At 34.8% G+C, this 26,743-nt stretch overlaps 3 protein-coding genes and 1 long non-coding RNA gene across 9 annotated transcripts in view; 1 reads left to right on the top strand and 3 right to left on the bottom strand.

Annotated features, from left to right (window-relative positions):
• The window catches only part of LOC117779746, a 26,949-nt gene extending 20,495 nt beyond the window's left edge, over nt 1-6,454 (bottom strand). The window contains exon 1 of the mRNA XM_034616044.1: nt 6,033-6,454. Within this exon, the coding sequence (XP_034471935.1) occupies nt 6,033-6,041 (9 nt within the window). The 5' untranslated portion in view covers nt 6,042-6,454. The remainder of the gene's footprint in view (nt 1-6,032) is intronic.
• Nucleotides 6,455-7,278: 824 nt separating this feature from the next.
• LOC117779521 (NADH dehydrogenase [ubiquinone] 1 subunit C2) lies at nt 7,279-7,915 on the bottom strand. The gene is made up of 3 exons (XM_034615748.1): nt 7,738-7,915; nt 7,502-7,645; nt 7,279-7,430 (listed from the first exon to the last, which is right to left on the bottom strand). Exons 1-3 carry the CDS (start codon nt 7,898-7,900, stop codon nt 7,381-7,383), a joined length of 357 nt encoding a protein of 118 aa, XP_034471639.1. The 5' UTR covers nt 7,901-7,915; the 3' UTR covers nt 7,279-7,380.
• Nucleotides 7,916-8,850: 935 nt separating this feature from the next.
• LOC117779520 (protein mothers against dpp) lies at nt 8,851-26,522 on the bottom strand. 4 transcript variants are annotated; one of them, XM_034615746.1, is made up of 4 exons: nt 26,365-26,522; nt 12,283-12,734; nt 10,633-11,323; nt 8,851-10,250 (listed from the first exon to the last, which is right to left on the bottom strand). In XM_034615746.1, exons 2-4 carry the CDS (start codon nt 12,550-12,552, stop codon nt 9,844-9,846), a joined length of 1,368 nt encoding a protein of 455 aa, XP_034471637.1. In that variant the 5' UTR covers nt 12,553-12,734; nt 26,365-26,522; the 3' UTR covers nt 8,851-9,843. The 4 variants fall into 4 exon arrangements, with proteins under 4 accessions (XP_034471637.1, XP_034471636.1, XP_034471635.1 ...); XM_034615745.1 differs by having other exon boundaries at nt 26,359-26,521; XM_034615744.1 differs by lacking the exon at nt 26,365-26,522 and adding an exon at nt 16,530-16,758.
• On the top strand, nt 25,543-26,246 carry LOC117779523. 3 transcript variants are annotated; one of them, XR_004617016.1, is made up of 3 exons: nt 25,543-25,687; nt 25,735-25,942; nt 26,033-26,246. It is a non-coding gene; the product is annotated as an uncharacterized LOC117779523 (long non-coding RNA). The 3 variants fall into 3 exon arrangements; XR_004617017.1 differs by having other exon boundaries at nt 25,735-25,904; XR_004617018.1 differs by having other exon boundaries at nt 25,764-25,942.
• Nucleotides 26,523-26,743: the final 221 nt, after the last annotated feature.

Below are 26,743 nucleotides of genomic sequence, written 5' to 3' on the forward strand. Positions count from 1 at the left end.
CTGAGAATCAGCTAAAAACTGGTCTCGCTTCATTTTGTTTTTTTTATTGTTCAAAATTTTGCGAGTACTTTTTGGCAACTTGGAGAGTTTTGTGTAGCGCTTTATTTAATTAGTGCTAATGGCAGAAGGGAAACAGAGAGAAACTCATTTATCAACTACAGAATGAATTTTTTTGTGTGTTATTTATTGTTGTTCCTGTATTACGACCATCAATTTATCAATCTATCAATATCTAATCAACAAACATCACAGCCAATATAGGCCTTGAACTTTGTTCGAAAGAGAGCAAAAAAAAAACCTGGGAAAAACTGCCAAATGATTAAATGACAATTTGTCAGAGGCAGCTGCCTAAACGAATAATGGAAATTTGCTGTCACGAGACTGTGCCACATGTGTGTGTGTGGCACGTTAAAAATCTGCGACATGTGAGAGGAGGCAACGTTGCAGCTATTGAGCAGCCACTGCATTTTGGTGTTTTTTCTTCGCCTCCTCCTTCTTTTTTTCTTCGTTGTGCTTTGACAACGTTGATGCAACAACTAGTTGTTGTTGTTATTGTTGTTGCTTGCGTCGTGGCCATGAATATTTAATGAAATTAGCTCAAGTTGCTTGCAACGCGTTGCGGTTTGGCGTCTCATGTGCCACATGCAGCATGCCGGCGAATGAGTCACGTTTACGTCATGTGTTCGTGTGTGTGTGTGTGTGTGTGTGTGTGTGTGGAGTGTGTTGCTGTGTTTACCTACGGAATTTCAAATTAAAAATTTTGTGTAAGCCAAATAAAATGTTGAGAATGCGGCATGGCAACCCAAAACTAATTACCTGTCCAAAATGTTCTGTTGCAAGTTTCAATTTGTAGCAACAAAACACTTTTAAGGTGTTGCCAATTTGTCTTGCCTCTCAATTCCACTAAAATATGGTTTGCATACTTTTAGGGGCTGCACAAATTTCAGACTACACTTTGTAGTGAATGGAGTTTATTATGTGGAGCTTTACTTGATACATTTCTAGAAGATTTTATAGTGAAAAAGATGATTCTATTTTGCAGACTGACTGCAAAACTTTTACAATACAATGCCCATTATACAAATTATATAGTATCTTATAAAATCTATACCACAGAATTTTAATCTATTAAATTTTACTAATTGTGTAGAAATATTTATATTTTTTAATTATCAATTTGCACATGGTTGAGCCCATAAATTAACGGCTAAATATCTTGCCGAAATTTGTTGATGATATTTATCGCATATGTATTTGTCGAATGCACACAAATGCCGTGCGATATGCACACGTACATTCATACATATACACACACACACATGTTAGATTATACGTATGTTTTCATGTGCAATATGCATTTCGGTAGACTCAAACATTTATCGATAAATTTACATTGAACCACAAGCGCCCATAAATAAAGAACCGCCTACTAACTGTACGAAAGAGAAGAGAAATGTAAAGGGAGAGAAAGAGGGACTATTTGGGACTGTTATATACATATGTACCAGAGAACTGCAACGGGTATGTTCGAGTATGATTGAGCACCAGAGCGACAAGTTCGATCAAATCAACTCAGAGACTCGGTAGCAACGGGTTCGATCGAGTCACGGGTCTCTTTGTTTACGATCGAGTCGCGGGTATGATTTTTTTTGCTTTCGAACAATTCGGGTCGAGTGGCGTTCGAGTCATACGATCTGATTTGATTGTGATTGTTTGTGAGCGTTCGTTTCGATCCAATCACGTTCGAGTAGCAATGATCGAAATGATTTTTGAGCGTTTGTGAGCGTTCGTTTCGCTCGAGTCACGAGTCATGATCGAACTTGCTGACTGAGTTGATTTGATTGTGATTGTTCGAGTACGATCGAAAACGACACTGTTGATTTTGTATTTTTTTTCCTGCTTCTTCTTCTAAGTAAATGTGCGCATATATTATATGTACATACATTTATATTTATGTAATTATAATATATTTATGTAAATGCATATTTATATGAACGCAATTATGTACACACATTTTATTAAAACTATTATTTATAATTTATTTATTTATTATTAATTATTTATTGAGTTTTAAATATGTTTTATTTATTTAATGTCAACTTAGAATAGTTTATAAAATATAAAATAAAATGATGAAAAATATCTGTTAAAAATTTAAATTTTAAATTAAAAGTAGAATGAAAAAATTAAATTAATTAATATTATAAAAGTATAATTTATTTTAAATAATTTAAAGTTTGATAGTTTTTCCAGTCTTTAAAAAAATTAAAATAGTATTATTTTATTATGGGAATGTGTAATTGCATGTATGTATGTATATACATATGTACATATGAACGTATGTATACGCAGCCCGTAATTAATTTTACAATAAACGTCTTAAGCATTAATACTATTGCATTTATATACATATTTACGCGCATAAATACATATAATTGCAAGCGCAAACGAACTGACCGTTCGAATCAAACGCTCAGTTCGAGCGATCCGCTCCGATCGCTTGAACAAAGTGAAAAAATCACAACGAGTACGAGTCAATGTTCGAGTCTGATCGAACATCTCTTACCCGTTGCAGTTCTCTGATATGTACATACATATGCAAATGCGCATTTCTGGGCTCAGTCAATACAGAAATCGAAATGCTAGCGGTGCTATAAATCAAAAATAAATGTGGTAAGAGGAATATCCACATGGCCCGCAGCCAGTTTCAGTTGAAACAGATGCTGCCCCTAAAAATATGCAACGTTTGGAGCATAACGGTGAAATGCACACACGCATTTTGACGGCTGCATTTTAAAATTATCTCTTTAAATATACATTCAGCATTTATACGTATGTTATAGGTATAGTTCAATAAAAAATCATCCAGCATTTATACGTGCTCCATAAAAATTTTATTCACTTCATTTTTTAACTTAGTTTCTGTCATTTAATTCATCTCTTTAACTCCTCTTTACCTCCAATTTCAGTTTTTAAGAATAACTCATGAATCAGCCTATAAACATGTAATGTGGACAGTATGTGGTAACATGGATGTTATGGTCACTTATAAAGAAAAACATGCAAAAATTAATGTACTTAATGTACTTAAATATCTTAACTCTATTTATCTATTTTTTCCTATATTAATCAAAGATTATTCAATTATAAGAATTGCATAATATTTACCGATTTATGAGAAGTAAAAAGAGAATGGCAAATATATTTTTATGGCTGTCTTAAAAAAAAAATTTGCTTTTGTGAACAATAAACTTGGCCACTGTTTTATTCTCTTAGGGTAATATATATTAGAAAATGGCAAGCAAGTTGAGCTCCTTGTTATCCTTGCACTTGCAACTGTAACTGCTGCGCCTGATGTTGCTGTTGTTGACACACAAAACCCAAGACCGACAATTGCATAAGAGGAATATAATAATACATACTGCACATAATGATGGAGCCACTGTAAGGACTGGCAAAGCGTGTGCAAGGAAAAGAGCACCGCAAAATGCGACAAGGAGGTCGCTGATAATGATGACGGTTATGATGATGATGATGATGATGATGATGATGATGAATATGATTGTGATTGTGAGGCTTGTCGCGGAAGGGCGCACGACAAAATTCCTGCTCCATTGAGCACATTTAATGCTCTCTAAAATGGATAGGCTGAAATAATGTCGACTCAGTGGAGACTTAATTTATATCAGAATTCCTATTTGCATCGATAAATTAAGTTAACCGAATTATTTATATTATTTTAAAACCAAAAATAGCTCGTATTCCGCAATTCTTACTTGTAAACCAAAAATAAGAGTCATTGCTAACTTTTGTATAAGAAAAGGGATTTTAAACATTTGTTATTTTCAATTTAATACAAATTGGAAAGTAAAGTTTCATGTCGTAATTTTTATTTTATATAGAAATAATTCACATTTTAAATTTCAAATATGCAATGTGCAAAACGAAATCTAAAATATTTAGTTCCATTGTCATTATAATCCATATTGTTTTGTAAGACACACTCATTTTGATTATTAATCCAATAAATGTTACAGCAGTTTACAGCTGTTTAACAGATTTTACTATTGGATTGGTAAATAAAACATTTTTCGATTAAAAAAAAAAAAAAAAAACAATAAAGCTCAAGCATTTTCTCACAACTTAAGTTTCTTATTCAGATTTTATATATTAACTTTAGAAATTTTATTCCATAAATGAACTCTAGGGTATCTTGTAGGTCTATAGCTACAGTAAGTTGCAACATGTTTATTGTTTGCGGCATTCGCGATTCAAGGACAAAATTGTATAAACCTCCCGCTGCTTTATCCTGACTATGAATAGTAGATAAAAAAATATGTATATACGTGTATATGTTTAGCTAATATGGAAAAGTTGTTGCTGTCAACTTTAGATCGGGCAATTGGCATCCAGCCGTGAGTTCTACTTTTACTCTGGCCTGGAAATCAGAATTTTTATGCCATAAAAACGACGCCCAACATGTAAACAAAATGAAATGAAATAAAAAAAGGGGAGAGTGGTCCGGCACATTAAAGCCAAGATTGCTGCAAGATAAGAACCTTGTATGGCAGCGACAAGTGACGTGAAAAAGGTAATTTATCCCGAGTTCTTCCCTGAGAACAATACACTAGCAACAGAGACACGCGACTGTCAGACGCCGCGTGCCATACACTCTGCCTCCCACAACCACCTTTCCCCCAGAAAACCCATGCAATTACACATGTGTGTGGGCTATAAAAAATGCATGACCAAATTCGCTGAAGCGCCACAGAAGAAAAATGTTGCTCATTTTGGGGGCAGTCAGAAAAGCTGTGCGATGGCATGTGAAAAATTATCCAAGTACTTCAAATTGAAGTTATTTGATGATCGTATGAAAGGGGAGTGGGGGCAGGCAGGGGAGTTTGGTTTATTAGGGGTCGCAAATTCTGAATTTCTGTTTAGTGTTTTATGCCCGGAAATCCCAATTGCGTGCGGTTTATGCAAAGAACAAGATTTCTGTGGGCTTTTGCACTAAATCTCAGACTTACAATGCTTTTTAAATAGGATTTTCATTTAGTTAAGTGCTTGACAAGGCAGAAAAAAGTGGTAAAGATATTATTTAAGACATTAAGTATTTATTTCTCAAGAAATCAGGTTATGTTCAATTTATTAAAATTCACATGAATAAAGAAAAAAATTTAAAAGAAAAATTGCATATTTTTGGCCGATTTGGCAAAGGAACGTCGGCTATAATATTCCCATTTGCATCAAGTTTGATTTGGATATAGAAGATAATATGTATAATGCTTGTGTTTCCAACTTTTTAGAGAAAAAATAGCTGTTTCTGGTGGGAAAGCATACAAAAATGGCTAATTATGAAAATTTAATCAATTATTGTTAACAAAAAGCGTAAACTTATTTATAAAATTTAAAGTTGTTAAATTTTTTTGTTCCTGCAAATTTTGCACAAATTTTCAAATATAGCAAGATTTCCGGGATTTAGCAATTTTTTAATTTGTCTATCAAACGAACTTAAAAAATAACCAAAACTAGCTTTAAAACAGCCAAATTGGCAACACTATATAATACCCAACAATTTCATAATATCAATTAAAAATTCCTAATTTTTTTTAACAATTTATTGGAATTGTCACCCATTCCTTTTCTTACTGCCCTCTTACAATTTGTTGCCAATTTTACACGTCATAAAATTGCCACCTTCTGAAGAAATCAATGTCTCCCCTCAAACCGATAAAATGAAACCCACAAATATGCATAATTTATACAAAAAAACAAGTGAACACCAACTCAGACACATACACACATACGCAGAGATACACGCACGCACACATGAGCAATAAAATTAAATCCATATTGACAAGGCACATGTAAGGAATGACGCAAAGATGAGCAGAATGAAGAGAAAAGAAGGAATGAAGGATGAGTACAAGTAAGTGGGTAAAAAGGGCAGCAAATTGTGCTTGGCAGTCTGCACATAAATAAATAAATAATTTTCTAATAAAATTAAAAGCTCAGCTTTCATAGTCGCCTACCTTTGCCATAATCGTTTGTGTACGTTGTGTGTTGTTGTTCTTTATTTTTCTCTCTTCTCTGCAGTTGCCGTTGATAAGCTGGGAAGAAAATTCGCCTGTGAGAAGTTTTGACAAAACTCAAAAGCCGTCGGCCTTTTGGCAGCTTGGAAGCTTTTGTTGTTGCTGTTGTTGTTTTTTTCTCTGCTGCTGCGGCCACATCTGCTGCTGCGCTGCTGCTGCTGTGGTTGACGCGCGCTGCTTTTGACGTGCCTTTCAACTCACTTGATTATTTTTATTGTTGTTGCTTTCTTGTAGTTTCTTGTAATTATTGTTGTAATTTCCGCTGCTGCTTGGCGCTTTTGCTTTTATAGGTATTAAGTCAAAATTGCCAAAAACAAAAATTTGTTTTCGTTAATGATCAATAATTTGTGTAAAGTGGAACATCGATTATTATTATTTCTACTTTGGTTGCTTTACTTATTCATTTGCTCTTTATCGTTTTTTGATTTATCAAATGGTTTTTGTTTTCAGAATTTGTAACGGTAAAATCCTTGCGACTTTAACACATACGCACACACACACACACACATTTATACACAGAGAAACACATGAATGCAGCCAAGAAACGGAATTTAAAAAAAGTTGATAGATGTCAACGAAACTTAAAACCAAACAATTTAATGGTAATATATTATTTATTTAATTTTTATTACGATTAATATTTTTCTTAGTTAATGATTTTATTTTTATTTTAATCCTCTGCACGCTGTCGGAGTAACTTTTTTACGATTTTATAGTGCGTTCGCACGTCCTACGAAAAAAACGATTCATCCGAAACTGACACAGAAATTTAATAAACCGATTGGAGAAGGCGGAAAATTTGGGCTTTTTCGGAAACATAAAAATGTCATAAATTTGCCATTACTAAATACTGCAAGTATACCAAATACAAAAAGTGGTCACACAGACTGCTGCTTAATCATTAATATCATCTAATATTGATATATCTAAATGCTTTTATTTATATTTTTATAAGTAAATAATGTATGAAATTAAATAATAATAGTAAATATTTATAATAGGTTATGTTAATAGATTTTTATTTGAATTTACGCGCCTTTTGGTTTCGTTATGTGATTTTTAAATTGCCAAACCTGGTCTTCTTAGCAAACGAACTCTTAAAACAGCCAGAACTAGCTATAAAAAAGCTAATTTGGCAACAGTGGAATAATAACAGCCGCCTAAATATTTATAGTAAAACAAAAGCTTTTTTCACAGTATTTGTATTCATAAGTATTACAATTAAAGCCGTTTATTAACTAACATATGCTGGTCTCCATCCGTAGACAATTTTGGGAGCTCAATGCATTTAACGGACGGGCACCCAACTTTCCAAGACATCACCGTACTTCTTACGATCTGGAAATAAATGGAGAAAACAATACATTATTAAAGGTGTTAAGATCAATTGCAGTGCAATTAACACTCACTTGTCTTTGGGAAGTCATCAGGATGCAGTTCAATATAATGCCGAAGTACTGCATCACGTTTGGCCAGATACTCGTCGCGCTTCTTATCAAGAAAGACACCAAGACCGCCACCAATTGCGGTGAACGCAATGTGCTTCTGTATACCTGCACAATAATATTCAAATGTGTTTGTTTCATAAATAACGATTTAACAGAGAAAAACAATGTTACGTCACAGCTGTGCAACGCGCACTTACCAGAGAAAATTGGTTTACGGAAGCCCCAGTTGAGGAACATGGCAGCGCCGAAACCGGCTACACTTCCGGCAATGGGGTTCCATATCGGAGCCAAAAATGTTGGCTCGCGAGTGCCTTTATTTGTCAATAATTCCAATGGATCGTTCACTGGCGATGCCTCCATGTTGACAAATTCTAGTAGTAAAACAGTGTGACCGTTTTGAGCAAAGATAGGAATACTGCTTTATTTGACACCGCTGCCAGCTTTTTCGCATCCGAAAAATACCTGAGATGGCACAGCTGATTTCCAAAATTATTTTCAGTGCTGCCAACTTGTTTTAATAGTCGCCGCAAATTTTCGTTAAATTGTGTATTTATTGAAAAATTATTGCCAAAAAAAAACTACAAAAAAATTTAAATTCCTCGCCGGATGTGATACAGTGTGACCGCAATAGTAAAAGAGAATCGAAAATACCAAAATGTTGTTTTAAATACATTAAGCAGAAATATAACATCGCACTTTAAATAATCGTCGATAAGTCGATAATTATGAAAATTTAATGAAACTCTAAAAATTCCTTCAAAATTTAAAAAATGTTGCTTCAAAATTGGAGAATTAAGCGCCGCAAGATGAAGACTTTAAAGTTGTCTAGTAACTTTTAAGGTTGCCAGACTAAAACCCTTGAGCCCTTGCATTTTTGTATTAGTTCATTTATTATTCTTTAGTTTTCAAATTGTTTTACAATAGTTTCTATTTTTAGTACACAATTACATTAAGCGAAGTTGCGTGCAGCAAGTAAAGGCAATTCAAACTGTATGTAAGGCATTTGTGTATTGTAAAAGCTGCTCTAAACACGGTAAACTTTAAGGCAAATTTGTTGTAACGGTCTTTTAAGTTATTTTTTTTGCTTATCATAAATAAGAAAAAAAGCCATTTGCTGACTTTAATACATATAGAAACATTAAAAGGGCAAGTAAATTTTAAAACAGGCACAATTATTACATTTTATATTCAGCGTCTTGCATTTAAGCTATAATTTACAGCCTATTTAAACATATATAGATATTATAATTATTATTAGTTATGTTAGTTGTTGTGCTAAAACTTTTAGCTTAAAAGAAAAAAAACAAGTAAACTGATAAGGCAAAACGGTTTATTCAAATGATGATATTACATCTACTTATAAGAATGGTTCGGCACAAATTTAGCATTAAACAATAAAAAATCATGTGTTTTTTTCAAAAAACCAGCAAAAAAAAATGTTGAAAATGAAACAAAACTAAAAAAACTAAACTAAGCATATGATTCAAATTAAATTGATTGTGTTTTTTGTTTTTGTTTGTTTTGTTTTTCAAAGTTGTACTTAAAGTTAAACAAGATCATCAATTAGTTAAACATAACTTTTTTTGTGGTGTGTGTTGCGCATTTTAAGAAATGTATTGCATAAAAGTTGTTTAAAACTTGCCCTACATATTCTAATGGTATTTTAAGTGGTAAATATATAGAGTTATGTATATTATATGTATATATTTTAATATATAGTAATTTTTTGAAATCTTTTTGTTTTCTTCGCAATCTTTTAAAGCAATTCGCAATGACACATAAGTAGCACTTGAAATAGACTTAAACAACATTTGCCAATGGGCATAATATTATTATTATAATATTTGTTGTGTATAATAGATCAACCAAATATGGATCAAATATATTTATTCTCTTTTTCGTTAAATTTCATTTTCATTTGTTGTTGCATAAGGAATGACATTCGTGTTGAAAATCATACGATAAACTAAAAACTATATAAGTATGTTTATGGGCGAGAGGCGGGTTGAGTAGCTGTTTTTTTTTATATATATAAATCTGGTTATATATATATTCTATATATAAGGCATATACACGCACACATTTAGTTCATATTCATTTATGTTTTGTCCTTTCCTCAGCTAAGCGCATATCCTCATTCTCTGTTTACTTTTTTCTACGTCTTTTACATAGTGTGTTATCTATCATCTACTTTCCATGTATCTCTTAAAACTTCTTACTTTCTGTGTGTGTGCTAGTTCTTTTTTCTATCATTTTTCTCTTACTATATCCTTCTGTTAGTTATAGTTTTCTATTATTTGTCTTTAGGATACGGAGCTTATTGCATTATGCGGCGATCCCATCTGTGTTAGGACCTTGTCCAGCCATTGTAACGGCCCATGCAGGTGGATCTCGATCCAGCAGGGTGTTGAGGTCACATCCTGTCGATGGTATTCGGCACCCCAACCCTTCACAAAGGACATGCGTATTGTGCACATTTTCGTTAGCTCATAAACGGCCTCAAATCCATTGTTCACCGATTGCGATAACAGTTGAGCAAATTCCTGATTGTTGAAGATCTTTAGCGAGCATCCGGGCGGAATTTTGCATACGGTGCTCGGATGAAAGCCGTGATGATAGTTACAGTTACGCGACTGGACAAATATGGCGGAATCGGACAGACACTCGGCATATACCTCGCCGGTAACATAGTACAGATGAACGCCTTTACCTGGAAAATAATGGGAAAATTTAAATATTGTTAAAGAAAAATAAATAAACGTATTTTATCGAGACAAGAAAATATAATTTGGAAAAGTGTATCGAAAGCGTACCGGTTTCGGTTCTCGAAAAATAATTTATTTCGGTTACGATTCCGGTTCTGGTATTCAAAATGTAACGGGTAATTTTCGTTAAAGTTTTCGGTAACGTTTCCGGTATTATTCCCTGGTATCTGTCCTTGATATATTTCTTCGTATACATTTAATGTTTTCTAGTCCTAAACTTACAAATTTAATTTTGCTCTTTTATCTATAATTAAATATTACGTTTCTTGTTTTCTTTTCAACTAATCTAATAAAGTTATCAGTTCTTAAGCCATTCTAGTAACTTACCTATATGACGGCGTGTATTCTCTATGGTACTGTTGCGATTCACATTGCTCAGCTGGCCGAGACAGCAGCGATCAGAGTTATTGGATGGATTCGTAAAGCCATCGACAATGACCGAATTGTTATTGCAGTGGAAGACCTCACCGACTCGACAATTGAGCTCATAGTAGGCAATGGAGGCCCAAAAAGCTGGCTCCGAATAACTAACCTGGGCAACATCTCCCATTTGGGCATCGAGCATTTGTGTGCCATCATTGGGATTATTAGAGTTACCATCCTCCGATGGACTGTAGGCGGGGGGCGGTGTGCCCGCTAGGCTATTATATGGTGAATTTGGATTGGAGTTAACCGAACTGGGGCTACCCACAGATGTGTTGCTATTGCTGAGACTGTGCGAATTGAAGCCACTGTTCGAGTAGCTCACATTGTGTGGCATACTCGGCTCAGCCATCTGATTGAATTGCAACATCGAGTGTCCGGGCGCAAATTCCGAGTGACGTGGAACGAGAACCGGGGGCAAAACGGGACTCTCGACACGCTTGTAATGATACGGATTAATGCAGACCTCCTTTTGTTTGGCGCTAAACGGATATTGGCATAATTCGAGCGGTTTCAGTTCGTGATGCGATTGGAGATCTGGCCAACGCCACACACGACAGTAGATCACATGTGGCAGACCCTTGCGATGAGAGACCTGTGATAAGGAAAGGAAACATTGTGATGGTTACTGAGAAAGTAGTTAGAAATAGTGATGTAAATGCAAGCTGGGAATCAAGCTTAACATCGAATTATAAAAATAAATACATAAATCGAGTTTAAAAAAAAAATTATTTTCTTGTAATTGCAAAATTGATTTAAATAAAAGGTCAACCAATAATAAACATGTCATTTCGCATTGAAATCGGTTGAGTTTTGAGAAAGTTATGACAACTTAAAGTATTTAAAAAAAGTGTCAATGGAAAACATGGAAAAAATTGGACAGTGATTGGAAAAAATTTAAGTTCCAAATTTGTATTCAGAATCAAAAACGAGGCCAAATAATGATCAAATTTATATTCCGCAAGGAAATCAGTGAAGATTTGATCAAAATAATTCGAAGTTCATGAAAAAGTGTCAAGGGGAAAGTATGCTAAAAAATGGATAGTGCTGGAAAAAAAATTGAATTTTAATTCGATGCAGTAATAATGATAAATAATGATAATGATAATTAACATGGGAATTGGTTGAGTTTTTACAAAGTTGTGACAGTTTGAAGTTTTTAAAATGATGTGAAATCGTTAATGTATAAACGAAGTGAAGCTATTTTTAAGTGATTTTTTATTTCGAATTTTTTTTTTATATATTATAACGTTTTATTTTTCATTTTATTCTTTTTTTATTTCAATGTAATAAAAAAAAAATAAATAGGACCGTATTTCTTTGCTAGGTATTTTTTCTATCTTTAAGTTTATTTTGAAAAATAAATTTAATCGTCAATTTTTAAGTGTTCAATAAAGCTAATCATTTTTTCAGTAATTGAAATTTTTTTAGCTGAATCAAGAACCCGATTTTTTAATTTATATACGAATTTTAAAATCCTTTTCTAATTCAATGTTCTTTTTGGATTTACATCACTACTTAAGTGTACTTAAATTGTTTGTCAGCTCAATTTACCTGTAATCTTCCGTCTAATGATCGTGGTATGGTCACACACTTGGATGGCTGTCCGGGGCAGGAAAGGGCACGTTCCAGCTCCTCGATGGCGCCTTTACGTTTCTTAAGCTTCTTAACCAAACTGTCGACAGCCTTTTCGGCCCATTTCTCCTCCTCGTCGCCTTGTTTCCAGCCAAGAAGTTTCTTTACCGCCGGCGATTGGAATGAGAATAATGTGCCCAATGTGGACATCGCACTGCTTGTGTTCGATTCAACATCATCTGTGTCCATTCTGTTGCTGTTGTTGTGGTTGTTGTGACTGCTACTGCTGCAGTTGTTGATGTTGTTGTTGTTGCTTATGTTGTTAATGTTATTGTTGTTGTTGTTGCTGCTGTTGTTGATATTGTGCGGATGATGATTGCTTTGGGGTGGAGTTAACCGATAACCGGTATAACTATCAGCTGGCGGATAGTCTATAAAAGAAAGAAAACAAAAACGAAAGAGAGACCAATGCAAAGTTAAATACGTGTACACATGTATCAATATATCAACATAAGCTTAGATTATTGGCTTAAGCAACGCCCCCCGACGACAACAACAACAACTTGGCCATGTGCCCAGCTTGAAATGAAGTCGTCGTTTGTTTTGGAAACGAGGCAATTCAAAGGGGTTTTGTTTATTTTTGTTGTTGTCGATTCTCGATACTCGATTACTTTTGCTGTTGTTGCTGCTGTCAATGCACAAATCATGCTTGACTCCTCCCCATTTCGTCGTCTCTGCCCCAAGGTCAGCGTCCATTGCATGCAAATGATACGTAAAATTCCATTTTATTGACTTCAATTTGTTTTAATGCAACAACAAAAATAAATAAATATAAAAAAAAAAAATAACTATCGTCATGCAAAAGTGCTAGCAATTAAATAGTATCAATATCTGATTAATAATAATTCAATTTCATGTGAAATTATTTTGTTTTATCTCTCTGACTGACGTAATTTAAAGATCGTGCGACAGTGGCAAAAAAACGATTTGACAATCGTGCAAACGGTGAAAAAACCTTCTACAATATCTTAAGAGTTGAGAGAGATTTGTGCGATAAATTAAAGATGACTTATCAATATAGAGATAGAGATAGATAGATATTATCGACAACTATAATAATTCCTGACAAAAAGCTTCTATTGACCTATTTCCAATTTTTTAGCGATAAAATAGAGTTGATGTCAAAAATCAAACTTCTATTAAAAACAGATTTCAAAGAAGTCATTATTATATTTTTTATTGTATTCTCAAATTTTTTTGTAATAAATAAATTCTTAGTAAGATACATTTTTTGATTATTGAATTAACATGCACGGTGAAATAAATCGAGTTTTTGCGATTTTAAATTAGTAAGCAAATTTTTTTCAGTTCACGCTTGTCTTAAAAAAAACTGTAAACTGGCATTTCTCAAGCATAAAATTAATTTGTGAATGACCAAACCTCAATGAGTATGTGTGTGAATCATTCAGTTCTTATTTACAGCACTCAATAAAAAGAAAATAAATTAAATTATTACCTAAAATTTTGTTGGATGAATAAGCTTAAGTTCGGTTGAAAAATGAACACAAAATTATGTATTTTATTGGTAACAATTTAAGATAAAGCATTAGAATTATAATAAAAATTTCAAATTATAACTTTTAGAAAATGTGATTAGCTGATAATTTATATTTTAGATCTCTTTAAATTTCTAAGCTTTTGCCACAATATGCAATTGATAGGAAATCATAAAATCAGTTAAAGAACGTATATTATCCGAACTACCCGAAATCACCGTATTTACAGTTTTTAGTGTATAACGAGTACTGATGTAAATCGGTAGTCAAGTGTCGATATCGATAATAATATTACAAAGGCACATCGAAATTAATTTTAAAAACTGTGGTTACTGTGTTTGAATATTGTTGGTGTTCTGATATAATAAATTTAGCTTGAGAGAAAGTTTTATTTTTCTAATTTTGTTTTATTTACATTACTAATGGCTAGTGTGCATTAATGAGCAGCGTACATCATAATTAGCACAAAACAGAGATAACACCACAGACAAATGATTGGTGCAACTTGTCACCGGCAACCGCTGCTCACCCCCTGACCTGCCCCACCTGCAGCACTTTAAACCGCATAACGGTAAAGACAACAATTCAATTTAAATTATGACATTTCAATGTGAACAACATTTCTGGAAAAAACTAAAATCTATCTCACTCTTTCCCTCTCTCTCTCTCTCTCTCTCTCACCTTTTGTAGATTTTATTTTAAAAGTGACAAAATCTAATTGAAAGAAAAATTCGTTGTAGCAATTAATTTGCTGCATTTTGTAGTGAGTGAGTATTTAAGGGGGGTGAGGTGACAAGCTAAAATGGGAGGGGCAGGAGGTGGGCGGCCAGAGGCAGGCAAAATTTAAATCCAATTTCAAAACCAATTAAATGCCAACAATAAATCAACAAGTGCAACATTTGTGGCACCTCCTAACACGCCTGCCACACACACACACACACATGAATAGATCTAGCTTTTTTCTGGCCAAATTAGCCGCAACGTGAATTAATTTTCCAACTATTTCGTGGCCTACGCGGGGCGTTGGCTGCATTTTGTTGTCTGTTGACAATTTGTTCGGTTGCTGCCACATTTCAGCCGCCCCAAAAGTCAACCAACAACACCCCAGGCAATAGGCCTCCAGTTCCCCTCTTAACCGCTCACACTTCTTGCCCATCAAGTGTAATTATCGCAATATTTGAGCAGCTGGCGGGTGCCCAAATTGGTGCCTCGATTGATTGCGGGGTGAGCATTCAAATTTTCAATAATATTCCCCTAAAGGGGGGTTATACATCGATAATGTTGTGTGCGCAACGCTTTGAGAAACTGTACTGCAGGTGGGTGCTTTGGACTTATTGACACAGATGATGCTTTATGATATTTCCAGGGAACTGACCCACGGGCAGGCCCCAGCTGTGGTTTTCTAGCTGGGTAATTGGGAATTTTTCTACACAAATATGTGAACTATAAATGCCATAAGAACAAGGAATTACTTGTTTAAGCATTTATGTAAGCCATATAAAAATAGGGGAATTATAGAAGCCAACATTATATTTTTATTTAGTTTGTAGTACATATATTTACATTGGTTTGAGAATTTTTAAATTTTGTAGGAAAATAAAAATTAACATAAAAATTGTTTTTGCTTTTAATAAGATTGAATATTAATCTTTCATTTAAAGACAATAATAGAAATATATTCATTTTTCTTTTAATTTCATGAACAACAAATAAACTGAAAAAATTCACATTTCACTGACTTGAATTAAATTGAATTATAATTATTAACTGGCTGATTGGAATCCTTTTCTTTCCGAAGATTCGAGTAATATGTTTGAAAAATAATTCAGAATCGACTTTATTACAATATTAAATGTTAAGAAGTTTACTTGCTAAATATCCATTTAAACTCTTAGGCATATTCGCAAAACAATGTTCACGTAATGTGAAGAATAATTGAGTATAAAGGATACTTGAGCTCCATTTAAAATGTCTTTACTTGAACATATTTTTAATGAAACTGAATGACACAACATGATGATGATGCACTCAGTGGGGCAATTCCAAAACGATTCGACTACAAATTAAATTGAAATAAACGTTAAATTCAATTACAATTTAAACGTCTGATCGATAAAATGCGTGACAATAGTGCTAAAAGAATGACGGAGAGAGAGAGAGAGAGGCAGAGAGATCAGAGGGCACAGATTCTTCCAGGAAACCCAAAGACAAGCAATGTTGAACGTAACTCAGAAGGACGGGAAAACATTTTCGTATGAGAGTCACGCATTCGCGCATGCGTATCATATAATTCCAATCAATAATCAATCATAAATGCGGCAATGACAATAAAGCGTAAATCAGAGGGTGCAACAGGTAAAACGCGATATCGTTACCTATAGAAGAGAGCCAGAAGCAAAAGAAGTAAAAGAAGAACAAATTGCAGCAGTAGCAAGTTGTGTTTCAAATTATCGCAAAGACGCTTCCGTTGCCATTGAAAATGTAAAAACAACAAAAGTAAGAACAGAAAAAGAAAAGAAAGAGATGAGGACCTGTGGGGACATGTGTTTAAAAATAAACAAATAATACAAGGCAATGCGATGATAAATTACACGAGCAAAAGCAAAAGTTTTGATCGTTTTGGGAATGTGAAATGGGAAAATAAAAAACGAGCAAAACAAAAACACGTACACATGTTGGAAGAGATACGATGGAGATGTTCTTCAAGTTCTTCGATGGTTGTATTCTTCCCGTTTGCGGTTGACTTTTATGGCAAAGATTGCAGATATTATTTTTATTTATTTATACAGCACGCACACGCACAGCTGCAGAAATCAAAAACAAAAATCAGCATCCAAATGTTATATGAGACATCGGAGACCCTCCACAAAGGCGCCACTGCAGCCGTAGTAGCATTTACATAAATAAAACAATAATTATTTGCAGTCTTGCAACGAAATCACATTTTTCGTTCATCGAGCTTTTGTTATTTATTTCACATTTATTTGTTTTTAAATTGACTAATTTTTGCGTAATGGTTTTGCACAAAATTCATTCAATAAGTATCTCAGAATATCAAGAGAACCGAAACGAGCCGATAACACAACCGCACAACGCGAGCGATCAACGACGAATGCGCTACGAGCACGCACAGCGAGCAAGTTGAGCACGAAGTGTGCGAGTGTAATAATCTGAGTATCAGGGATGGACGATAAGCTGAACAGGAGCAACACAACTATCGCATAGGCTATCCAACTATGACTATTGCTACTTTTCGATATTTTCTAATATGTAATAGTCAAATGTTGATTTCTGAATGAACACATTTAACGATAGTTTGTGCTGATGCAGCCCTGGCAACCTGGTAACTGCTGAGTGACGTTTTGTGGTTGGGTCGCCTGCCGCCTTGTTGTGTCTAAAAAAGCCACAAACAACAATAACACAAGCAACTGAGTGCTGTACAAACACACACACACACACACACAAACACACACACACACACACACACATTAACATGGGAACAATTTTTTTGTTATTTTAAACAAATCAACTGCTCTGCTATCTGCAAAAGTGTATAAAGAGGGGGGTTGGGCGTCCTGCACGTGAACGCAAAACGTGTGGGCAGCAATCAAACTGTAAACGCAGCCACAGCAAGTGAATGGAATGCAAGAGAGAGACAGGAAGAACGGAGGGTGAGCACGAAAACGGCAAACAATACGCCACAAATCAGAGTGCAGAGAGCATCTATCAAACCAACTGAATTCTTGCGCGCTGCGTTGCCAACTATTTGGTCAAATTGCATTTGGGAGTTGCCAGATGTGTAAAGTGTGTATGTGTGTATGTTTGAGGAGTGGGAGTGGGGCTCCACTTTTAATATTGCCTAGTTTTTATTGCGTGTTTAACACTACTAAACTCGAATTTATAGCCAACATGGGTAACATAACGCAGTTGTCGTAAAAACCGAAAATAGTCATGAAGCGCACCCCCTAAAATAAAAAAAAACAACACCAACAACAAACATAAACAACAATAAAAATTTATGCATGCACGCAAATTATACAGCACATATGCAACAATATCACTCACACTCTTTTTGCGAGCTGGCACACGTGCCAAAAGTGCACACACAAGAATCCTTTTGCAAGCAAAAATTAAGTCAATTCTAATTACAAATAATTGACGCGTTAATTGCAAAACCACACGCAGTCCGGCAACCCTACGACCTCTAATGTAATTGAGCTGTCAACAGTAGGAAAAAAAAACAGAAGAGAGTGGGAGAGAGAACAACCCTTTGCTCACGCCCACGCTCAGTTATAGACAGCGTTGCCAACTACATTTTTTGCGGTAGGTTCGTTTTGTGTTTAATGCGCTCGCTGAGAACAATGAAAGTAACAACAAAATTGCAGGAAAAACTTGTGCCAAAAGTGAACTTGCAAGTGGCGGCTGCGGCGTCGACAACGTCAGCGCCATGCAACAATTGTTGCGTGTTCAACTGCCAATCAATGCCAATGACTGACGCAGCAACACAGCGACCACCACACAACATAAACTCCGTCCATTTGCTGTACTTCTTCCTACACTTCTCCTTCTCCTTCCCACTCCCACTTCACTTGCTAGCAACAGCATCCACTATCAGTGTTGCCAACTCAGGCTTTTTTCTGCCACATCTGCAGTTTTTCGAATGCCATTCCAGCTATTTTCAACATTCTTAAGACTACTGGAATTATTCCAAATTATTATTTGTATATTACTATTGTACAAGTTGTAAATAATTTTTTTTAATATTGAAATAAAAATAAAAGATAGTGAAAAACTTAAGTACATACGAACTTCCCTAACTCGAACTTTTATAACTCGAATTTTCTCTTACTCGAACTAATTTGGCAATAGCGTTTACTGAGCAAATTACAAAAAATTGTGCTTCCGAAACTCAAACAATGATAAGTCGAACAAAAAATTGCGTTTTATTGCGTTACCACCTCGTTTGGATATGGCCTTCCGATATTTTAAGTTCTGTTTAGCTTGTAGAATATGAAAAAAAAATTAAAATTTTAAGTATAATAAAGTAGGAGTAAAAGCAATTTAAAGGAACTAATTTTAGGAACTAATTTCTGATTTTTTAAGTTTTCTTGAACTTTAACATAAATAAATTTGTAGTTTTTTTTTAATAAACTTAAAAAAAATTCTTTAAGTCGAAGTCACCATAAGTCGAACTTTTTCTTTGAATAATGGTGATTCGAGCTAGGGAAGTTTGACTGTATATTGGAAATTTTTGGGATTCTAGTTCTTAGACATACAGATACAGCATATTAAATCAATCTAAAAAATATGAGCGGTGCCAAACTTCATAAATTCTTAAATGATTTTCGGCACTGCGTGCTCTGTGGTACCGCTGTATTACTGCTTTATACCTGGCTTTCTTGCAGATTAGTTTTTAGCTTTTTTTTTTTGCTATTTTTAAATGTTGATGAAGCGCTTATAAACGCTGCAGAGTTGGCAACACTGCTTACGATGTGCACGCTCGCCTAAATAGCCCATAAATATGTGGAGTATGCGCAACTGCAGTCAATACAGAAGAAGGCACTGGTTGCAGTTGCAGCTTGGGGGTTAAACGTGGCCGCGCTTTGTGGCGCCTAATGCGTGCGCCAAAACAAAACGCAAAGAATTCTTAGAAAAGCGTCGCCAGAGAGTAGAGGAGAGAAGGACATGAAGTCCGAACGGATTAAATGGCACAAACATGGCTAATTACATGTATTTAACACACACACACACACTAACACACAAACAATGTCTGCTTTGCGTTGTCGGTGCGTTTGCTGCTGTAGTTGGCAACGCGACACAAAACAATGACAAGTACAACAATTATGGTCAAAAGCGGCAGCAACGTTGTCACTAAAACGACAACAACAACATCAACAAGAATTGTTCATGATGATCATTACTAGAAATTCTGCATTGTTGATCCTAAACCCAGGGCTGCACAACTAGTTCTTAACTCCCAAGGGTATTTTAGGAAAGAAACTTAAAGTAAACGCCCAAGTGATCCAAAGCAGTTCGAAATTATTCTATGTATTTGATTTGTAAGGTTGGCAGGTAATCTAAAAATGAATAACGATAATTTAAACTTTTATAACTTTGTTAAAACTGCAGTGATTTTAATGCGGAACGTCATGATAAGCATCAATAATTGATTTTTAATCTAAAAACAATTTTTTTTTAAGGCTAAAACTATTTTACAATTTTTAAAAATGTTCTTTTTGTAAAAATATATTTTTTTGAATTTTACCTTTAATTATATCCTGGTACTTTAAATATAAGGGACTTTAAATTTGACTTGTATTAGATAAAATAATTAATTCGAAATGTCATTTTAAACATGATTTTATTTTACAAAAAAATATAGTTTTTAAATTTGTAGATAGAAGCTTTGAATTTTTTAATGAAAATAGTTTACAGATAAATTCTTGTTGTTGAAAGTGAGGATTTCCCAGATTTGCAAAAAATTTCACAGTTTTGTTGACCAGAAGATGAGAAGCGACTAGTAAAAGGTTTGTTTCGAAACGAAACTGTTTCTATGTATGCATAGACAGTCAACTTACCCAACCCTGAGCATAGTGCCATTAAAATAGGAGCGGCCTGAGCTGCGTTTTCCGAGACTGTTTCGATGCCACCCCCCTTTCGTGGTCCAACCCCCCTTGTCTGTTTGTAAATCCACAACAACTCCGCATTGTCAATGCGTTTATTTATTAGATTTTAAATGCAATAATTATTAGTTTTATATGGACAATGAAGCGCCAAGTCAAGTGTCGCGCGATCTGAATGCATGAATAGGCCAACAACAAGACGACAAAACATAACGAGTGACAGAGATGGACAACGCATGACAGAAAGGGAGAGAGATAGAGTTGCGTGCAACGCCTTGTGTGGCGCTGGCCCGCATGTTGCATTTAAATATGCAAACGTCGCCGTTTGCAACTCAACAGTAGCTGCTAAACTGTAAACTCAGTTTAATAGCTTGCCTCAAAATTCATTCAAGAGCCGACATATGTATTAGTTTGTGTGTGTGTGTGTGTGTGTGGGTGTTGGCTTGCAACTCCCGATTCCCGACACGACGACTCGATTCCACTCTTGACAGTTTAGCGACAGAGATTTATGCGCTGTAATTTCCCACTTTATTACAGTTTAAAATTGCGCTTTCATAAGTTTTTCTGGCGCAGTTTGTCGTCTTTAAGACGATCATTTGCCTAACTACTAAAACTGACTTGTCATAACAGATGGTAATAGCTGTACAGTGGCTGCCAAAAAGCTGTGAACTCGGTGGGCGTCAGTATAACAGTCAGTCAAAATTTTAATTGAACCATAAATGGAACCCTAGGGAACAAAAAGCTATGCATATAAATTGTATCCCCTTTTCTAATCTATCCTATATCTCTAAGAGCTTGAGCGCAATTATTGTTTTTTATCGATAGATTTCAACGCACAACCATTACCATTGCCATCTTTTGCAAACAGGTAATACAATTTTCTTCTCTAAGTATTTTTTTTCAAACAATTTAAAGGGTACTCAAAGCGTCGACCTTTTCAATTAACAGATTTGAATTAAGTCAATGCTCAGGTCTCTTTGCAACGATAAGCATCTCTATCGAGCACTTAATAAAGTTGTTTCCAGTCTATGGCTATATAATCATGGTAAAAATAATAATAATATAAAAAAAAAAAACTTAAATCGGATTGCGACAGGGTCTAAAAATAAGTTCAAATGCGTGTTGACAATTTTTTTGTTTGGGTTTTCAATACTTTGATTTTGCTTTGCTTTGATTTTTTTTATTACCAATGCGCGGATTATCGCGACAAGAAGATCAAGAGCAGCGCCAAAAACAACAAAAATAGAGAGAGAAAAATTAAATATTTATATGTGAAGGGGGGGAGGCAAGGGGGGAAACGCCCACTGGCAAAAATCAAACAGAGAAAAACGTAAATCACGCTTTCGATAGATCTAAAAATAGTTGGGGGAGATAAGAACTCCGCCCCGAAGTCATGAAGCATTTGGGATTACGGCTCAGTCAGGGTTGCAAGTTGCATGCAAATTTATGTCTGTCTCTGTGTGGGTGTGTGTGTGTGTGTGTGCTGCTCAAACTGTGCATAAATCCAATTAATAACATAATTATTTAGCCGAAAAAAAATCAAGACAGCAACAAAACCATTTTGTGGCTCATTTACAAAATGCCGCTAAGAGTCGTTAGGTTGCAACTAGCTTGCAACTTGCAACCTGATGCGTAGGCTGTTAAGCTCAGCTGGTTAGCTGGTTTATAATCATGCAGTACAACATGCAACAAGCAAAAAGTTACAGTCGAGGTGCTTGACTGCTTAGTGCCTTGTTTAAGTATCCTCGAAAACTTTCGATTCAATCAGAATTAATATAAAAAAAATGTGAAAAAGAAAATATATTAACATAAAAAAGGATTTCAACTAAAAACTTTTTTTTTTATTTTTACAATAAAAAAATTTATAAATGATTCAATGAATATTTAAAATATTAAAAAATAGAAAACAATTATTTGCTGTTGAGACTGCAATGAACAATACATAAATATATCTCAATTATATTTACAGTATATTAATCGATCGATATGAAATTTTCAGTAAATGTCCGCAAAATTCCAAAAATTCCGTGTCAAGTCTCAAGGTTGTAGTTTTAACATTGTTTTTGTTTTTTTTTATATTTGGGAGAGCGCACACTGGGGCAGGCGGCCGATATGCGTGGCAAAAATCATTTTTTTGACGAAAGCGTTTGTAAAAAGTAATAAAGGCATTCGATAGAGAAATCTCCAGAGATTACAAATCCAAAAGATTTTGAAATCAGGTAAAATTGTGGGCGTGACAGCCTCTCAAAGTTGACCCTTATTTCAGTGCGCACAAATGTGGATTTTTCCTAAAATGCAAACTTTAAAACTGATTTGATGACAAGTTATATGACCGATCTTTATGTTTTTGGTTTCATCTGAAAAGTACATTCATTTTTAATTAAATGCCGTAGAATTTTGTTTCTTCACTTGTTGACCTTTCATTCCAGCGATGTTTAAAAAAAAGCACTAAAATTAGGCTATTTTTTGACTTTGATGGAATAGAAAAAAATTGACCTGAAGGACTCGATCCCACTACCACAGGAGTCTTCGTTAATCAATTCTCTAACGAAATAACCCCGGTCTTTCATGCGTCCAGGTGCGTCTGGGAGAGTTATAGGACGAAAACTGATGCAACCTCGCAAAAAAATGGTGATAGAAGAGGAAGAGCGCAGTACAATTACATACGTTTTCGGTATGCGAGGCATCATACAAGATTTATCAAAAAAAACAAAATTTTTTTTTTTTTAATAAACGTAATTAAACTTTTTTTTTATATTAAACGATGCTGTTTAAAGAATAAAAAAGATTGAAATTTATATTTCGAACAAAAAATAAATAATTTATTTTTTAATTTTACATGTAAAATATGCACTGAAAATATTTTTCAACTTTGACCGAAAGCCCTGAATCAACCAGTAGGCCTATTAATGAGTGAAAACACTCATTTTAAAGCTTATAAAGTTTTCTATCAAATGCTTTTTTAATTTTTGAAATATCTTTATTGGTCAAAATATATCAAAAGATATGATTTTTGCAACGCAAAATGAGGATCTGCCCCACTGTGGAGCGTTTCAAAATTATAAAAGTGTATGAATCTGCGTGCACAACATAGGAGAATTGTCAACAACCTTAGTTGCTGATATAGGCTCAAAAATCTAGAATACGAAAGTACAGAAATTGGAACAAATTCAATAGCCTCTGTATCTTTTGGATACTGGGCTAAAAAATAAGCAACACATGCAGCATGCACCACTTCTCTCGCATATGCAAATTTTTGCCTTTAGTTTCCCCCTTTCCTTCATGAAATTGAAATATTGACTTTGCGCACTTAATTTTCGCAGCGTGGCAAATTGTGAATTGCCCAATCAACAGTGTGTATGTGTATATGTGTGCAACACTGTCGAACCCCATATATACAATATGCAACATAAATTAGAATAACCGTTGAAGTCGTAAAACAAAAAGGAACATTACTACGTTTATTTCATATGCAACTTGCTCTTGGGGCAATGTAGGCGATGGCGGCGAAGGAGTGGGCGTGGATCTTTTGAGGACTGCAGGCAGTTTGGTGGCTCAAGACATAGAAAACATCAACAATGCCAAAATGCAAATCGAAGGCGTCAGACTTTAGACGGCACAACCTCAGTTTTGAGACTCTTGAGACTTAACAACAATTCAGTTTCCTAAATTTGTTCTAAAAGTGATTAATGATCTATACTTTTTGATTTATTGTTGACGAATGCAAAGGCTAAAGTGGTTAATAATAGGTACTATATTTGAATTGAGACAGAAATGAAATTAACTCACATAAAATAGATTTATATGTCATTAACTATTTATACATTATAATTAGATCTGCTACAGTTAAATTTAAATATTTAAGGCGTTCTACATTTAAAATTACAAATTTGAATTTAAACTATTATTTATTAAGGTATTTGGGTCTCCAAATATATATTTATTTCTTGTATTAAATTGTAAGTCACATTTTCTTTTAAAATAAACAAATATTCAAGCGTCTAACATGCATTTTAATCATAATAATAATAATTAAAATGAACATCTGAGAATGTGCATGGTACGAGTTAGAGTATGTCAATCGTGGTACAGACTATGTTAATCTTCTTCATCTAACAAATATTTATATTGAGTGAATAAAAGTTCTTCTATTAATTGTTATTTCTAAATGTTTTCAAGTTTCAAGCGGGCTATTCCCCATACTAATGTGCGTTGAAATAAATTAATCTACGTTTTTTAATCACCTGACTGATTTTCAGATCATTCAAAAACCGAGATGATATCAACTGAAGCATAAGATAAAGATTCTATGGAAAAATCTTAAAGCGTTTTGCCATTACAATGATGCAGCAGTTTAATTTAGCAGGAGCTTTTTTCTCAGTTAATTTTCTTTTCATACGTAATTTTTGCAATGCTCACTTGGGCGGCAATGCTCTACAATGTATTAAAATTACAACAAAAAGGAGAACAAGAGCAAACGCAAAGCTCACATACACATTGAACCGCAAAATACGCAGAAAGCAGTGCAACAAATCAGCACACACACACCTACAACGAACGCAGTGTGTGGAATGAGAGCACGTCTTGGGTTGCGCTTCAGTTACCTTCGACAAAGAAAAGCAGCGAAGCCAAAGCTAACGCTGCTGCGGCTGGCGTTGACCGCGACTGAACGGCGCGGCGTTGCGTCTAACGGCATAGCAAATGGGCACTTGGTATTGGTGTCTCTCTCCCTCTCAGAAGTAAAAGTGTGTGTGGTGTGTGTGCGTGTGGCCGCCCAACAATACTGACGTGCTGCCGCAGCGCCGTGGCCGTTGACTGAAAGGTTTGCGCGCGCTGATAACAACAACAAAAACTTGAAAAGAAGAGAAGCACAATAAAAGCAGCGCTGCGTAGATAAGCAATATCAATACATACTGACACTTTTACACCGTAAAGTAAATGCATAGAGAATAGTAAAAAAGCAAAACAAATTGATGAAAAAGAAGAACTTAAAACAGTAATATGATGAAATTGATAACAGAGTGCGTTAGCAGCATTTAGTCTTATGATAACAGTTTGTTTGAGCAGAGCGTGCGGCAGAGAGGCAGAGAATCAGTGCCAGAGAGAGCATGAGTTAGCGTCTATACCTCTCTCTCTCTCTCTCCCCAGATCTGACTCACTAGAGCGAAATATGGTCAAAAGTTCGCTTAAATTTGATTAATCATCGTAGGTATAATAAAACCTTTCATTATTTGTTGTGACTAATATTATAGATCTGCGCGCGCGTCCATCCAGCAGACAGCACTAATTCGCACCTGTGCTGTAAAAATGCAGAGCGCCCTCCCCCACCACACGTCACATACAGTACAAATCCGCACCTGTGCTGTGGTGGTAGCAGCAACCGCATTCAAGTGGATTTTTTCAAAGAACGATCACAAGAAATGTCAGAAATTTGTGTGTCGACAGATAAGCGACATTCAAGTATTTTCAAAACATAATAAAAATTTGATTTTATTGTGTGTATTTATAATTGTTTTCAATTTTTAGTTTTCTTTCTTTTTTTTGTTTTAGTTCAATTAATGGCGCGCGCAGCACACAAACACATTCAAGCACAACACACGGACACATGTACACATATTGCAGCATAAAACGGGCGAGAGGCTGAGAATAAAACTGTAATCGTAATCCCTGCCAAGCATGAGGAGTAACAGCAGCGGCAGCACATACAACAACAACAACAACGACGCCAGGCAAGTCTCTTTCGGCAGCAGCGCGCAGCGAATAAGAAGCAGCGTAGAGTATGAGAAGAAAAAATTTTCTTTCAGCCAAACGTAATTGCACTGATACGGTGCTTATTTTTGCAATGGAAATCACAAAAAACTTTAAATGCTACTCACGCGTACAATGAAACACTTGTGGTTTGCTTTTGTGGCCAGTTTGTTTACTTTAATGCACCATAAGTATGTGAAATTTGTTATTTATTTTAAATTGTTTATCATGAAATGCACACACGACGACGACGACGACAACGACGAACGACCGACGACAGACACGAAGTGTGTACAACACGAACCTGCTACAATTATTGCATTTTACAACACTGTCGCGCTACCATACAGTTGAAAGTAACATTATTATTAAATTAATTTAAACAAATTGCAAAATTATAGGCGTTTGTAAAATTAATTTATGTATATTACACAATAGAACAGCTGTTTGTTTATAACTGTATCCATAATTACTCGATAAAAAAAAATTAAGCTGGCAACACCAAAACTTATC

The sequence above is a fragment of the Drosophila innubila genome, assembly GCF_004354385.1.
Source record: "Drosophila innubila isolate TH190305 chromosome 2L unlocalized genomic scaffold, UK_Dinn_1.0 4_B_2L, whole genome shotgun sequence".
In the NCBI taxonomy this organism is placed as follows: domain Eukaryota; kingdom Metazoa; phylum Arthropoda; class Insecta; order Diptera; family Drosophilidae; genus Drosophila; species Drosophila innubila.